General features: G+C 37.0%; 1 protein-coding gene across 4 annotated transcripts in view; it reads right to left on the bottom strand.

Moving 5' to 3' along the window:
* Positions 1-4030: 4030 nt before the first annotated feature.
* znf704 (zinc finger protein 704) overlaps positions 4031-18063 on the bottom strand; it is a 51562-nt gene continuing 37529 nt past the window's right edge. Inside the window, exons 4-9 of one of the 4 annotated variants that reach the window (XM_079878323.1) lie at positions 15510-15751; positions 12234-12334; positions 8449-8707; positions 7309-7419; positions 6806-6903; positions 4031-5510 (exon numbers count right to left, since the gene is read on the bottom strand). In XM_079878323.1, coding sequence (XP_079734449.1) covers positions 5396-5510; positions 6806-6903; positions 7309-7419; positions 8449-8707; positions 12234-12334; positions 15510-15751 — 926 coding nt within the window. In that variant the 3' untranslated portion in view covers positions 4031-5395. The remainder of the gene's footprint in view (positions 5511-6805; positions 6904-7308; positions 7420-8448; positions 8708-12233; positions 12335-15509; positions 15752-18063) is intronic. The other 3 variants (XM_079878324.1, XM_079878325.1, XM_079878326.1) reach the window with 3 other exon arrangements.

Genomic DNA, 18063 nt, shown 5'->3' with positions numbered 1-18063 from the left:
CCTGTTGCATTTGGTTATGAGACTGAAAATATTCAAAACATCTCCTTTGTGTTTCACAGAAAAAAGAAAATCATATGGGTTTGGAAAGACACGAGGGTTAAGTTTTATACATTTTTTTGGGGGGTTGGGTTGTTTAACTGTCCCTTTAAGGAATACGCATGGGAGAAGCCCTTTGTGGTAGAACATACCATGAAATTGTGTGACTCTTAAAAAGTGGTGAAATCGCATGATGAAAATTAATACATTTTCAGAGGAAGTGGTTTTTGCAAGTAATTCCTATAGTGACAGCAGCCTGCCTGCCCTGTGCCTGTTTTTACAGATAAAACATCACAAACAACATATTCATAAATTCAGATCATATATTTTTTGTGTTTGTTTTCTTCGGCATGCACATGCAGTATTACAAAATACAGTTAGATAAGTAAATACTTGAAAAAGTGTAAAAATCCAGTGCGACAGTCTTTGAGTTCTTGAGGTTAACATGGTTCTTGATTGACAATGGTCAGCAGTGAGATAATCCATTCAGAGCGCTTAGCCTACTTTCCCATGGAGTCCTTTTTGGATGGGTTATTGTTTTTTCTTTCAAAATACATGTGCTGCGTGTTTCGTAGGGAAGCGCGGCACTGTGTTTGTTTACATGCAAGCAGCTCCGCAACATGCGCCAATCGTTTTCTCAAAAATGGCTGTCTACAAAAGAGCTTTCTGCTAAAATAAAAACTTTATGGTTTAACACTTTAAAATTAAGAAATAAAACGGTGTAATATAGTACTCCCGGACAGAAACATAGTGTCGGCCCAGATCCGGCCCACATCTGGTACACATGGATTCCACACGGCCCAGATGTGGGCATAATCTGGGCCGACACTACGTTGCTGTCTGGGCTGCATTATATTATTTTTCTTAAATACTTGTCATATTTATATATAAATTACAAAATGTTGGCCAAACATAGTCCAGCCCTACAAACAAGTAATAAAAATCTAATTTTACATTTTTATCAGGGTAAAAAAAATAAAAATAAATAAAATCCAACAAATCACGCAGCCCTACTTTGAAAGACCCGACCAAACTTGTGATTCATAACCCTAAGATCTTCTGGGCATGGTCCTATCTGTTAGACTGGAGTTTTAGTCTCTGACAATAATGGATGATCTCACTGTTTAAGCATCTTGTAAGAAAAACGTCCCCCCCGGTTTTTAAAACGCAGCCGTATTCAACAAACCCCTGCTTGAAATGTTGATTAAATGTTTCCCGCTGCGTTTCCAAAACCGGAGATGAAAACAACAAGACAAGAACAACTACAATATTGTAGCAAAAATCGTTTTACAAAGCACAACCAGGAAAAGACACCCCCACCCCAAGCTTCAAATGCATCAAAAAACACTTTGAGCAGGGGGAAAATAGCAAGATCTAGTCCTTAAATCAGTAAAAAAAAAGGGGCCTCAACTCCCACAAGTTTAAATCCAGACAAAATGATGAACTCAGACAAGCCGACACCAGAAACATTCCTTTGCTTTTCTGTGCATCTCCATGCACAATATCAGACCTCACCAAGGCACAGTCAGACTCCTATAAATCCTCATACAAATACATTCCTGAAAGCAGTCAGAGGGACTGTCCCCCCTCCACAGAAAATAAAAGCAAAACCTCTCAGGCCCCCTGAACTAGGATAGACATGACCTGATCATGCACGACGGGGACCCCAGCATCTATTTGACCGGTACTATGCATTGCAGAATGCCAATGATGTCCAATGACAGCTAAGATTATAAGCCCTCAAAGAGAGAGCAAGTTCTATCCTGATGACCGTTTCATAATAAAATTAAAATGTGCAGTCTGGAATGTTCCTTTCGACTACCTTTTTTTCCCTTCTCGGCACTATCTACAGCCTGTAGTCTTTCTTGCTGTTTGTGGTTCGACACAAACATGCAAGTTATGTAAGTAGACTACTGAGTGGCCCATCTGCCATCTGGCTGTAGCGGAGTGGCGGTTTGGAGTTACACAAACAATTCAGTCTACGCAAAGACTGCCAGATTGGGTTAGTCTGACATAGGATACACCCACCCTAAACATCTGCACAAATCCGACACTAATACCAACAAAAATCCATATGGGTATCCGATTAACATCCCATTTTTGATGTGTGGGAAAAGAGACGGCGAGAAATGGCTAGCTAGCATGTTAAACTCTGGACCTGGTGAAAGTTCAGGAAGCATCTTATTCTGTTCCCTGGTGTGTTAAAGTAGCTTAACATATGGATCAGAACATTTACACATTTTGAGTAATATAACAGTATTATTAGTTACCTTGGTTATTTCCTATACGGTGTGTTAACACAGAACCAGAAAAGACTACTTATAGGTTAAAGACAGCGAACACCTCGGTGTCCCGCTGGATCTGAACAATAAAAGCTCGGTACTGCATTACTATGAGACATGGACCCAAGTAGGTATTCATGAGCAGTGTCCTAAATACTGTTTACCAGGTAGCTTATATATGTATTCATGTAGGTACATTATATACTGTTTAACTTGTGAACAAAGTTGGCCATAAACAAAGAAAATAGTGAAAACACGACCTACTCGTTGCAGCTTGATATGCACCGTGTGTTTGTTAAATTTCATGCTGTACAACAAAAAGGCCAGTGCAGAAGAAAACTAGCACCCCTGATGAACACGAGTAATGCGCCATGGCTAGCTAATAAAACCGAAGCCGAAGCACCATGGTGAAACATCATTAGAAATCAAATGCACCGTGATGTTACGTACAATAACTTCACACAACAGCTTATCCGAGGCAAGAGCATTTAGAAATATATCACCAAAACTTGCTCTTAAAAGTGACTTCAATCTCATTTGTAGGAAACATGATGAAAAGAGTTTCCCCAAGTATATACTGAGTGTAAACAGTTGAAGAAATCAACTTGCCCTCTTACGTAAAACACCCATGAGATCTCGCAGACCCTTTGATCTATTACAGCACCAGGAAGGGAATGGAGGGACAAGCAGAAGCCTCTGAGATGTTCCTCACACCAGCTGAGGGGCCAAAATATGCAGCTATTAATTATTGAAACTCGTCTCCATCTCTGGCATAAGATCACAAAGTGTTTTGAAGGGTATTGGAGTCGAATTGGAGTGCTAGAGCCTTTGGGTGCTGGTGTGTGGTTTCACAAACAGGTTGCCTCCGGTCATACGGAAAGACGCAAGAACCTTTTTCATGCAAGATCTGTTGAATCGTGTCAACAGAACGTGGGGGAAAAAAGAAAAAAAAAGGAAAATTATAGATCAGAAACCGTCATGTATATCAAGTTTGATAAACATGAACTCTATAAACAAGACTCAAAGCCCATGAAACCAATGGCAGTTTTAAAGTGTTTTTGTTTTGGAGACGCTATTTAAATATTTAAATGCATATTGATTTTAATTATAGATTCACATTCAAATTGTTCTTTTATTAGCCTAGTCTATGGCTTTACTCAGATAAGCAGCAAAAATCTGAACCATTGAATTTCTTTTAGTTTTGTAGATCAGGAGTGAAATCAGATTGAATCAGATTTAATGCATCTCAGTGTAAACAAACAAATCAGATTTCAACTAGCTTTTCCAAGTAGTCTACCATACTTTAAGATGTCTGACTGTGAGTCTCTTGTCGTCATCCTGATCATTCCAAAATTAACCAATTAACTTGAAATTGGATTTGAAACCAAATCGGATTTATGTGCAGTGTGAGCAAAGCCTTAATGCATGTTCTACCAATAAAACCAAGCATTACTCTGGGCGTAAAACATTTCGTTTTGGAGAATTGAATACTGTATACCTTATCTATATACAAATATCGACAGTAAGTAAGAGGGGAACCATGTGATGAACAAAACAGACAATTGTGCTGAACACAATAAACACTGTTTGCATGCATATGATGAGTTAACTAGCTTGTGTTGATGTTATGTAGATTATATCATGTTAGACTGTATCAGAGCCAGATTACGATTGCCGTATTCCTTGAAAGCCAAACTAAGTGTCGACATTATGTGGAACTCAACAAACAACTTTTTTTATTCTATCCTGGTCATCTTTTGCAAAGAAGCCCATCGTGAAAAGACGTCCGTCCTCCTGCAACCAGCATTCTGCCATGTTACACGATACTGTACCAATTCCAGAGGAATAACACCATCACATCTGAGTGCTTCCAGCATGAGCTCCTGTGCCGGAGTAGATGTGGCATTTGCTATTTTTATTACTTCCTACTTGAACCTGTGAGGTCAGGAAAAAGGTGAGAGGAAAAGAGCTCTACACCTTTCAGAGGTAAAATGAACCACTTTGCAGAGTTTTCATACTCTTTACTCAGTCAGGCATGTTGGTCAAACCTCTCTAGGCATCAGACAGTGGTGTAAAACCACCGCAGGCTCATTTATGGCTCTAATATGAATGCAGTTCATTCCTGCTGATGGGAAGGAGAGGTTGCGTTGCCTGAATGGCTGGTTCTTGCCACTGCTAACTTTGACGAAAGTCTGTGCTGTCGGATTTTAATGATTGCAGTCTTTGTACTTCATTCAGTCGAAGTTACACAAGAGGGAAAAAAAGGAAAGAAAATGGCACGTAAAAACCCTTTTTGGTAGCAAGAAGATATTCCTGTGACAAAAAGCACTGAGTTCTCTGCTGTTAAATCTAACTGTTGGTTTTGCTTTTACTGATCGCATCCCTGAAAGAAATGTCCTATTGGTAAACGCAAATATAAAACCAGAGATATAAAATCCATCCTTTGTAGGTGCAATTGCTTGTGACAGCACGGCTGAAAGGGGGTAGCTAAAAGTCCTCTTCCCATACTTTTTTTCTTCTTTGTTTTTTTGCATTGATGAATTCAAGAGAGTTGTCCAGTCAACATCCCAAAACTAACCCCAGTGGTGGTACATTCTTGAGAAGACAGGGTTTTCTGGCTGTCCAACCCTTAACCTTTAGTAAAATAGGCAGGAGAAATGCGAAAAAAGTGCCCGTGGAAAAAGAAACACTTTCTCCGGTTCTGTTTTATAGCACTCTCACACAGTTTGAAAGAGAGCTTTCTTCTCTTTTAAAAAGAGCTTGGACAGAGGCTGGTCTTGCCTTAACTGGTCCTTTAGGAACGGACAAGAATGTTTTTCAGGAGTCTATCGAACACAAACGCTGTATAAAGCAACTCGCCTTGAAGGGAGAGTTGTGAATCTTCAAAGATTCAAAGATGAGAGTGCGTCCGTTGTTTTTGGAGGAAATGCATAAGGGTTTGACCCCTGAAGTCCACATGGGTTTAAGGTGAGGCAGGGTGGGTCTGTGGTCAGTAACAAAGAGAAGGAACGTTTTTCATTATGCTATGCATGCAAAAGGAAGCCCACCCTGTTTTCGTGTCTCAGCCATCAGCTGTTTCAGTCAACAAATCTCTGGCAGGCTTTCTTCCAGCGGCAGGCCGTGCACCACATGTCTCTGTTTTCCATGCCGTACACCTTACGACACTTCTTCCCCTCGCCTCGTGACTTCCTACTGCACAGCACATAACAAAACAAAACACAAAAACAGTTTCACAAAAATCGCTCAACAAACAAAAGCAAACATTTAATAAAAATTGTGTACTTGCATGATTCAAATTTGGAGCTCAAGCCAAGTTCATCTGAAGCTTATGATTATTAACTAAACTAGATGTGTGTGAACTGCATGAAAATGTCTTAAATATCTTAAATGGTATAACAAACATCTTCATTATCATTTTAAGAAGTCAATTTGTGCATGGAAAACAGTGATGCATCCTAATGTGATTATTAAACTTCCAATATAAACTTCAACTTTAAATTTAAAATTTTGGATATGAAATGAGGCGAGGGTGTAGAGTTACATTCAAGCTATTTTAAGGCATGAAGAAAAAAAAAAACATTTAAATATGTCATTTTGGTGATCAAAGATGAGTTTTAAGGGATAGTTATTGACTACAGGGGGACTTTAAAAACAATTTAAAAACCAATGTTCTTAATAATTCTTTTGCACTTTAATCTGTTTCAAACATTTGTTTACTTTATACATGTTTTGTGTATTGTTTTATTGTATTTACATGTTCAGTTTTTTGTTGTTATTAAACCTGTTAGGGGGACAACACGTTTTTCAATCATTTCAAATCAGCAATGATTTTGGCATATCTAATATACTGTATATAATTTTGCTTGTAAATGTCTCCTCCTAATAGTATATATAATAATATAATATAATATAATATAATATAATATAATATAATATAATATAATATAATATAATATAATATAATATAATATACGGAATAGAAAAGATTTTCAATGTCACTGATATGACTGGAGTTATCATCTCAAGTGAGTGTTCATTTTAATCATATTTGTTCAAATTATTATTTGTTTATTTTTATATATAATTTTTTTAACAAACATGATACAAGCAATGTAAAAACAATAAAATTAAGAAAAAAATCTGGATGATAATTTGTCAGAATTAAAAAAACAAAAACTGGAATCACTCATTTTTAACAAGTGAATTTAGACATCACAAGATGATAATGTAGAGTTTGAAAAATGGATATTCATTTTGTGATTTGCTTCTGGCTTCATAGAGAGCGGAACATATTGTTAATTGTAGTTTTCTACACTACTTACAGATTTTATGATGTGCTGATAGATTTGGACGCTCGTAAAACGTGCAAGAATGTCCCTTATGGCCACCACACTTCCAGCATTCATCAGGTCTAACTATTTCACACAGCCGTTTTAAAGTACAATATTCATTTCTTCAGATGTAAGGCTCTGTATTTAAGACTGTACCTGAGTGAGCCTGCAGCCCTCGGGGGAGACGAGAGCACTGCGATGGTCTGAGAGCGCTGCTCCCCAAAGCCCTGCGTCCGGCTGTGAGTGGGAGAAGCCTGGAGAGAGAGAGAGAGAGAGAGAGAGAGAGAGTTCAAATCCTTCACACACGGCCAAACACATCATTCATCCATTTCCTGTCGTAAAAAAACATCAAAGTGTAATTTACAGAAACACTCAGCATAAAATGGAGTCTGTTTAGCTTGATTTGTGAGAGTTTTGGTATTTGGTTATCTATCAGTGATGAGATATTTGACTCACATCTCAGAGATGTGTCTGACAGTGATGTCAGGTAACTCAAATGTGCAATCAAATGAAGGGCCAAACTGGTAGATCAGTGGGTGGTTATGAGAGACAATCGATGTGTATAAGGGGACAGTCTAACGCAAGGCACACTGGAGTTCAGTGTGTGCATGTGTGTGATGGGCACAGGAGTGTGCGTGTGTGTATGTGTGTTTACTCACAGAGGTGCCAGTGAAAGTGACAGGTGGGGACTGCCAGGAGATACTGAAACTGCTGCTGGAGGGGGTGAAGCCAGTGGAGCTGGTGGAGGGGATGGTAACAGGGGCTGTGGCCTGTGGGGTGACAGTCACACTGATATAGAGTCTCTACGGGCCCGGGATTATGACTCGGCTGCATGTATATAATGTGATAACATCTAGCATTCAAGCAGTGGGCTTTCCTTTATTGGTCATTTAAAGCTATGTAACAGTTCAGCAGATGTATGATTACATTCAGGGTTATCATTATGTAACGGTTTTTATTATTTTGTTCTGTGCTTTCAGTTTCAGTGTTTAGTAGTGGTTCTCAAATCCCGTCCTGGATTGTCAAGAATGCAGTTGTGAGTTCTGAAAATATGCTGGTGTCAGTTCGGTACTAGAATGGGGTTGTCAAGCTCCTAAAAAAACAAAAACTCTGTATGAACGCAACCGTATTAAGTGGCACTGCCATACCAGCCGTTAACATCTGCTCTAGAGTTTTGTTTTGTGTGAAACATGACAAGGAATTAGCGATGAACATAAACAGAGCGTAATCGATTACGTCGACATGTATTATGAAGGATCACGTGACACTGAAGACTGGAGTAATGGCTTCTGAAATTTCAGATTCACCATAACAGCAATAAATTATATTTTAGAATATATTCAAATAGAACATTGTCACTATATATATTTCACAATATTTCTGTTACAACTGTATTTTTTATCAAATAAATTAAGCCCTGGTGAGCATAAGAGACTTCTTTCAAAAACATTAAAAAATCCAACCGACCCTAAACGTTTGAACAGCAGTGTATGTGATCAAGAGAAACGTGACTTCTCATTTTAATCTCCTCATGTGTTGTGACCTTATCATCCTCCATATTGAAATTGAGTGGTGTCTTTATGCACAGCTTGGCCTGTTGATACTTCAATCATATTGAGGCTGTCATCTGATATTAAAAGTTTTTCTTTCTTTCTGTAATTGCATAGAACTACTATGTCATTTTCATATTACTTCTGTCTAGAGGTTGTGTACTGAGAGCATCAGAGTGGATCTCTCAACTCAAGTGATGTAATGTTATGTAAATGTGTGTAAACTCCTTGTGATTGGATGGGCTGTACCTGGTAGGCGTGGTCTGTGTGCACTAGGTAGAGTGCGCTTGGAGCGGAGCGACTGAGAGGGGTGGTGGTGCTGTTCTCATTCTTCGCCCCGTTAGTGCCATCCGGCTGTCTCTGGTCCAAACCCGGCGGGGGAGACAGAACAGACGGGGACACAGGAGACAGACTGCTCAAACCGTCCGCCACAGAGTCTGTGTTCAGCTTAATCTCAGTGTAGTAGAAATCCTCCTCACCGTCACTACACTCTGAGTCACAATTCCTCCTGAAGAGAGACAGATCATTGAAACATTGTTATATCAACACTATGACTTGCTTTCATTTAACATTTCTAATGTGCACCACTAATATAACTGCTTTAAAGGTACTATACTATACAGCACTATACTTTTCTGTCATACTGTAAAGCCCTATAAAGGCAAATCACAGTACTTCCACACTGAAGCTGAAAAAATGGCTGCAGTTTTTTAATTGCCTGATTTAATATGAATTTGATATAAACATTTTTACTCTGAATCTGAGCATATAGTAGTTAAGCCAAACCTGTCATTGTGAAACTATAGTAGTAAACATTTGTACTACTTTATACTTTACGTAACTTAATTACTGCTTTGATACCAATAAAATAAGAACAAATACACACATACAATAGAGCAAAGTTACAAATAAAAGTAAGGGTTACACTTTATTTTAAGGCGACATAGTTACATTGTACCGAGTAATATCAAATAACTACATGTACTTACTATAGAGTTACGGTCAGGGTTAGGGTTAGTTATTATGCATAATTTACTGTTATTACTATAGTAAGTACATGTAGTTACGTGTAACTACGTCACCTTAAAATAAAATGTTACCAAAGTAAGGTCTAACAGTAGTATTCAGGTACAGAAATGTAATAATTAAGTGTAAAGTAACTCCATAGTGTTCACTGTACAAATTAAATATAGATTAAAATATTTAAAGTTGCGTTTAGTTGTTTGATTAACATTAATGACACAGATATCTGAGGGTATTTGTAGGCAGTGGTCACTTTAAGACCTAATGCACGGATCCAATATAATGATATACATCTGATTTCTTTCTCAACTGTTTACGTTCACTTAAGACATAAGCGACTGTGTTTACAATAATACATGCCGAGACGGGTATTTTGAGATCGTTTTGTGTGTGTGTGTCCCCATTCAAGCACAAGGAGACGCGAAAGAGGACTAAATTCTGTGTTTGCACGCTGTCTGAAACAGTGCGCAATTACCGAATGAAGCTCTCTTTCACCTCTTCTTGTACTTGAATGGTAAAATCGATTAAAATGTTTAAAATGGCAAGACTTAGAAACACATGCAAATGATAAACCTTCACTCTATGATGGATCAACTTTACAACTAATCCACGAATTACATGCGTGTCTAACCATCCATACAGATAAACTATGATCAATTACATTACATTCCATTGTATAATATGCTATGGTATTTTATTGTGTAGTGTTGTAGATTATGGTGTAATGCAATGTGTAATATGAATTCCATAGTAAAATGCCTCATGGTCCTTCAGAAATAATTCTAATATGCTGATTTGGTGCTCAAGAAACATTTCTTAGTATCATCAACGTTGAAAACTGTTGTGCTGATTAATGTTGTGGAAACTTGTGATACATAATTTTTTTCAGGATTTTTTGATGAAAGTTAAAATACAGCATTTATTTGAAATAGAAATTGATTGTAACTGGATTGTAACAAAATGTCTTTGCTGTCACTTTAGATCAATTTAATACATCTTTAAAAGTATTTATTTAAAAAGTGTGGTATGGTAAAGGTATAGTGTAGCATTCTGTGTTTCAGTATGATATAGTAGTGTAAGTGTTCTACAGTATGGTATGATGTATAGTATAGTATGCTATGGTATATCGTACAATACTTTCAACCGTTTCAACAGTTACTTGATGCATAAAACCGTCAGTTTCTCATGTCCTTCCATTGAACCATAGTTCTGAAAATTAGATTTTCTCAGAAATCCTCCCGGTCTGTGGTTTAATCAGACTTCAGCAGAGAGAAACATAAACCTTCCTTCACAATCATCTGGCCTTGGCTATCATTACTTTGTGCCCCGCAGTAATAGTGTAAGCGTGGTGATAATCCTGCTGGAATTAGTCTCATGTTTTGACATTTTGACATTGAACCAGGAGCAGTCTGTTGTCTCTTATCTCCCACTATATGCTATCCAGAGATCACTGTGATAAATTTCAGCCAAGAGATAGTATAACAGCATAAAAATGTGAATGGATTCTGCCTAAGTGTACATGAAACGTTTTGAAAATGACATGAAAAGTTTTTTGGTAATAAATGTAAAACTTTTTTTGATGTACTGGGTTTGTTTCCTTCCTTGTTAAGTGTAACCTCGGTTATAAAATGATCAGGGTGAATACACAGGGAAATGCACTGAATGCGCTAAAAATCTACCATAATTAAATGATTTTCCCACAATGGACTTATTTTACACATGTACACTACCATTATAAAGTCTGGGGTCAGTAAAGGTCTTTGCACACTGAGTCCGAAATTCTCGTCCGGAAATTTTGCACGTTAAAAAAATAAATACGACCTCACGTTATGTCAATCACGTTTACACACTACCTCCGAAACTTTCGTCCGTCATAAAAAAATATTTTTTTGCATTCGTAGCAAGCATTTTGAGAGGTGTTTTGACAATTGAGAGCCACTGAATGACGAATACGGAAAAAAAAAACATACGAGAATTTCGGACTCAAGGTTACTTAGATTTTCTGCGTTTTTCGCATCTGTAGCAAGCATTTTGAGAAGTGTTTTGACATTTCAGAGCCACTGTAAAAGCGAAGGCCAAAATCTAGAACTGTTCAGGATAAATTGGTTCAAGTAAATTGGTGGTCTTGTTTTTAATATGTGGCTCCAGTATCACTAACAATGGGCCACATCAAACTGGGCCACTGACATCCTGAAGTAAATTTTAAATTGCTCGGGATAATCCCGCAGCTCCTTGATAAGGAGGTAGAACTCTCTTTCCTTTCATACGTAATCTCAGGATTGGATGGACCCAATCTTTCCTCTTAATTTTTCTCTTTTTAAGAAAAGAGAGGACAACAAAATCATCCTCACTGCTTGAAGACTCCATTTTGTATTGTTTTGCGATTTTTTTTGCGAATTAATTAATACGCATCGGACTCAGTGTGCAAGGTTTCTGTACGTGACGAATTTTTAGGATGACGAAAACGGAAAAACGCAAATGAAAATTTCGGACTATTTCCTGTAATGGCAAAGCTGAATTTTCAGCAGCCATTACTCCAGTCTTCAGTCACATGATTCTTCAGAAATCATTCTAATATGCTGATTTAGTGTTCAAGAAACATTTCATATTATCAAACAGTTGTGTCGATTAATATTTTTGTGGAAACTTAAAAATATGTTCAGGATTCTTTGATGAATAGCACTTATTTGAAAAATTTATTTGAAATTATTGTAAATGTCTTCACTGTCACTTTTGATCAAAACTTATTAAAAATCTCATTGACCCCAAACTTTAGAACGGTAATGAACCAAACACCCCTCTCATTAACAATTTGTATTACCGTTAAAGGCACAATCCATAACAAGCCTAACTGTCATAAAATGAGGTGTGTTTGTGCAGAAAAAAATGACAATGACTTCATTTAAATATGACGCAGTGCTATTTCAGTGCATTTAACACCTGTTTAAAATGTATTGTGGGTGGTTATTGAATATACAACACAATTTTTTGTGATACCACAGGTGGCTTACCCCAGGTGGACGGTTCGAATGTGCCTCTGGATTCCGGCGGCTGTGCTCAAGACCTTCCCGCAGTTCTTCCACAGACACTTGAACATCACCTTCATGGAGTTCTGTCAAGGACACAGGTGCACAGTGAGTACACTAATCAACATCAATTGGCAGACCTCTTGTATCCAGTATTCAGATGCTCACAAAAGACTGACACGGGGGGGGGGGGGGGGGGGGGGGATTCAAGGGGTGAGAGCAGAACCCAGAGCCTCAGCAGGACGCCCACCTTAGATGTCTCTCTTGCTCTATTCCGAGGCTGGTAATTGGTCGGCATTGAGAGCGACACTATAGCGCAGGTTTTTCAAAGCTCATGTCATTTTTCACACAATGTGTCTGCACTAATTACACAATTGTCATTTGAGAGCTGCGGCTCCCGTGTCAAAACTGCACTCGAGTTGAAAGTACAAGTGAGCGTAAGTGAAGATGAAAGTCTTAATACTTCGATCTCTCGACATACGGTTTTATGTCAGGTGGCGTGCGGTAGTTTGTTTACCATTGTTGTGACGCTAATTTAATTTCCTCAAGATGGCCATTGTGTTGGTCTGGCAAACAAAGCAGCTCATTCCCACATAATCGGTTCACCATGTCCCTGGATGACAACAGCGCCGCAATTCCCAGTGCTATAAACCAGCTACTAATTAACAACAGTTGAAACCGGCTGGTGTCCTTGTGACTCGTGTTGAAGTCAACTCTCTAGAAGGCAGCTGAAGGTCAAAGCAGAAAGCTTGGCCATTTTTCTTCTTTTAGGAAAGACTCTTTTGAAGCTTCTGCCAGGAAAGACACTGAGAAATGACAGATTGATGTGTTTTGAGGCTGCTCGTGATTCCTAGAACAGCAACTCCTAGAAATGAATCTAAAAGGAATTTAACTTCTTCATCAACAGCATTATTAATTAGATATATTTGTAGGAATTGGTGTGAAATCATTACTTTAAATGTACCATGGTGGTACTACCAAGGTTTTTAGGTCATGGTACCAAGGTAATGTACCATGGTGGTTCCAGGGTATTATTTTAGGTAGCATTGAGTGTGTAAATGCCATACAGGTAATACATAAATATGGTAATCATTCAGTAACACAGTATTTATTAAAGTACTACGGTATTACCATGTTTTATGGACATAATATTCGCTAAAGTACTTTGGAGAATCACCACCTATCAGCACACAAAAAGTGCCAAACAGTACCATGGCATTTTTTGAACATTTATTCCTTTTTTTTTAAAGTATCTAAACATCATGAAGAGTACCATAATATTATTACATGATACCATCAATGTACCATGGTACTACCAAAGTAATTTTTGTAAAGGTTGTAAGTACCATTGTACATGAATATGGTAAATATTTAGTACACTCAGTATAATAGTACTACCACAGTTTTTTTATTACGGTCTTTTACAAAGTCTTGATTTTACTATACTTTTTACTATTACTTGTACTATAATATTTTTTCAAGCTTGATTGTTAATACGATTAATCGCATCCAAAATAAAAGTTTGTTTACACATAATATATGTGTGTGTACTGTGTATAATTATTTTGCATATATAAATACAGACATGCATGTATATATTTTTAAGAAAAATTTGTTATTTATATATAATATTCAATTTTTTAGTTTTTTTTTTAATATGTTGATTTAGTTATTCATTTTTATTTTAGTACATAAAGTTAAACAATGAAAATGACAAATGTTTATTTGGCAAGTAGCTGAAATAAAAAGAATAAATAAAAGTTCTTATAATACAAAATGTAACAAAAAATGATATACAGTATATTTATGTCCATGGCATGAAAAGCAAGGATAATAGTAGTGATAATGAAAACAAGGCACTGACAAACACTGGTATTGCTGTTGTCCTGGAGTCCTGAGCTAGAGAGACAATAACTAAGATAAAGGAGGTCTATTCATTCCCACAAATGAGGGAAGACTGACAGAATCTGGGATGCACCTGACATGAGCCTGATGAACTGGAAGATAAAATAGATTGGTGCCTGTGAGCAGCCTAGTGCATTGGTAACATATCTTCGTAAAGACAAGTAAATTGCCTCTCTACACAGCATCATCATGTCTAGTAATGGCACCTCCAAATGAGCCACATCCCAGAGAGGACAGTGTGTTATTAAAAGTAAAGAAATATGTACCCACGACTTCTCAAATAATCTGTCTGCAATGCTAGAAAGAGTCCAGATATAAATCACTTTTACACGCCTTCCTCTAAATTCAGGAGTCATGTCACATGCAGGAATAAAATACAAAGTACAAGGTCTGTCAATCATATAAAATAATATAATCATTATTTATTTTGCTCAAGTTGCATATTTCTGAATCTGCATTGAAATACATAGGGAAATGCACTGAACACAATGTAGAAATCATGTTTTTTGCGCTAAGTCTTTGATTAGGGATTTTTCCATTCATCATGGTCTTGAAATGTGTTTTGGGCTGATATTTTTTTTTTATTAGCCTAATATTTTTCTAATACCATGTTGGAATGTTCCCTTAAGCATTTATATTCCACTTGAATCACATGCATTAACTAACATCCCTAAAAAAAAGAAGGCATAATGGCATTAACTAGTGGTTGACTGATGCTAGATTTTGTAGACAGCCATAACTTAAGAGTTTAAAAACCTGATTTCTGATTGGCCTGATTTGAAATTTGTAAAATAAATAAGCTGAATGTCAAAAAAATGTACAAAAATTTCCAGTCTCCAAAATATATGAAATCCCAGGAGCAGTTTATTGTGCAACCAAAACTAGAAAAATGATTAGGCCTATTCGCGCTATTCATAAAATAAAATAAAGCAGTTTAAATGATGCTCAATACACTGTAACCACCACTAACTTTCTTTCTCCTCATTTTAACCCCATTTACACCAGCCATAATTAAAAATAAAACTATAATACTGGCACTTTTTTTTTTTTTTTTTACAGATGTTCAATATTTGCATGCCATTTTTGGTGCCGATGAATATGCAAATCGACCTCTAGCATAAACATGAAGTATTCAGCACTCACATAAGGGTCTTTGTCTCATTCTAAATTGCATTTGAATTTCACTTCAAGGATCACAAACCGTGCCAGGGACACGGGCGGCAGGGTGGCTGCAGATTTTTGTGGCGCTCATTGTAAATCTATTATCTTCCTTTATCCATTCTTCCTATAGTAGCGTTTAACTAAGTTACGCCTGATCAAATCTCCATAAGTGAAGGTGAGATGACAGTGGCTCACCTTGCGTTTGCGGGGGATGGGCTCGTCGAACAGCAAGCTGTTGCCGTCATGCTCATCGATGTTGTCATCTGTCGGCCCGTTGAGGCTGGGCATTCGGAAGGGTTTGAAGCTGTCAGCGGACAGGGGCGGGGATGGCGTGGACGGGTTGGACTGGTCACTGGGCGCGCTCCAGCTCCAGTATCCACTGCTGCTGTAGCTTGATGGAGTGAAACCTCCATCCTTCCAGGAGCCATTTAGACCCTCTGTATGGAAAGAATGGAATACGGTAAGGGTATAAAGACACATTAAGTGCGTTAAGTAATTATAATAACCATCATCCCGACATATATACTGCTTTATAATACACTAAACTTTCAATTAAGTGCAATGAGGAGTGTAAAGACATTAATGTCATGTTAGTTTATGAAACTCTCAGTGTGCAGTAATGCTTTTCATAACAGAAAGTTAAAGTCCTATTATATCACATAAAAGCTACAATTATAGTACTCCATTAAAGGCCTTCAAAAGTTATAACACGTCTTCATCAAGGGCTTGCGCGCGTTTCACACATGGTCCATTTGCAGTGTGTATGCAGTCCAGAAGCAGCACAGGCTCATTGTGCTTTCAAACCATACGCATTTGCACTTTGCCATGCGCAGCTGTGTGCCACATATACAACTATTAGTTATCCATGTAATCCATGTATTCAAATATAAATCTTTTGTAACAATATACACATACAACTATTAGTTATCCATGTAATCCATGTATTCAAATATAAATCTTTTGTAACAATATACACTACCGTTCAAAAGTTTGGGGTCACACTTTTTGAAAGAATTTAATACTTTTATTAGCAACGATGTGTTAAATTGATTAAAAGTTATAGTAAAGATTTATTTTGTAAGAAAATATTTCTATTTAATTAAATGCTAATCTTTTTTACATTTTATTCATCAATGAATCCAGAACAAGTATCACATTTTCCAGAAAAATATTAAGCAGCACTACTTTTTCCAACATTGATAATAACTAAGTAGCAAAACAGCATATTAGAATGATTTCTCAAGGATTATGTGACACTGAAGACTGGAGTAATGGCTGATAAAATGTAAAAAAAAATCAGAAATAAATTATATTTTAAAGCAGATTAAAATAAAATAAAACTATTTTAAACTGTAATAATATTTCACAATATTACAGTTTTTTCCTGTATTTTTGATTAAATAAATGCAGGCTTAATTAGCATAAGAGACTTCTTTCAAAAACATAAAAAATAGTAATGTGTCCAAACTTTTGACCAGTACTATATAGATGTATATATATAGATATATATGTGTACGTGGCACATACAGAATAAACATATGGTACTTCTCTTACATTAAAAGGTAATATTTTAAAGTGTCCCTATTATGCTTTTTCGAATTTTACCTTTAATGCAGTGTGTAATTTGAAATGTGGCTGTTGGCAAATGTACAATGTCTGCAAAGGTTTAAAGATCAAAGTGCACAACAAATAAAGTTATTGTCTCCTAAAAGAAAGAACTATTCTGAACTGCCAAAACGAGTTCCTGTTACATACTGTTTTGGATATTGACATTGCTATTTACCCGTTTCCAAGAAATATTATTTTGCTTGCTTTTAAGGTAATGCCATATATGCTTAAATATATAAAAATGCTTGAATGCTATTTGAGTTCCTAAAATACTTAGTGATATGTAGGGTGTAAACAAATACATTTGGCTTCCTTTGATTATTATGTAGAGCAAAAGGTGTGAAAATTAAGTTCCTTGAACTTAATGTTTGTAACCAACCACAAAGGTTAACGAGAGGGCACGCGGTGATGAAGAGAAGGTGTTAAAACCACAAGCGGAGGTGAAATTAATGTAGGCTAATGTGAAGAAGGGGAGAAGAGCTACAAGAAGACAACAGCGTAGGTGACAGCAGAAGGACATCCGGATGATTAAACAGGATTTACAGAGGTAAAACTGAGGTAAAACAAGTGCTAAGGAAGCCTCCGGAGCTGAAATTCAGATGTGGTAATAGCCATTTTGTTTCCAACATGCCCTGTAAGAAGTAGACCGATCACAACAGACTGGGCCGTCTGACCAATCAGAGCAGAGTAGGCTCATGGAAAGTAGGGGTTTAGAGAGACGGAAGAATCTTCGAACAAACCGTTTTCAAACGCTTTGAGAAATGAGGTGATGTGTATTTTTTGTTTTACTTTGGATGGATGTAAATTTATTGTAGGAGACCTCCAAAACAAAATTAGGAACTGTTAAAATAGCACAATAGGGGCACTTTAAATAAAACTCACCATTTAAGGGTGGACACTTTTCTTTTGCATTTAAATCTTGCGGGTCATACAGAACTTTGTTTTCCCACCTCCACGATTAGATAAGTGCGATCCAATATGTTGCCTTGTTTTTCTAAATGTGAGGTAAGATGTAGTTTTACATCATGCAGCCCTTTTAATGCCCATTTCCCACATGATCTGTTTGCTGTGAGTATGAGGTACATATTTATTTCAGTGCTCATGTTAACAGGTTAGAGCATTCACACTGCACATGAATGCA

Source organism: Squalius cephalus (assembly GCF_949319135.1).
Source record: "Squalius cephalus genome assembly, chromosome: 8".
NCBI classification, from domain to species: Eukaryota; Metazoa; Chordata; class Actinopteri; order Cypriniformes; family Leuciscidae; genus Squalius; species Squalius cephalus.
This window is presented reverse-complemented; position numbering and strand designations above follow the sequence as displayed.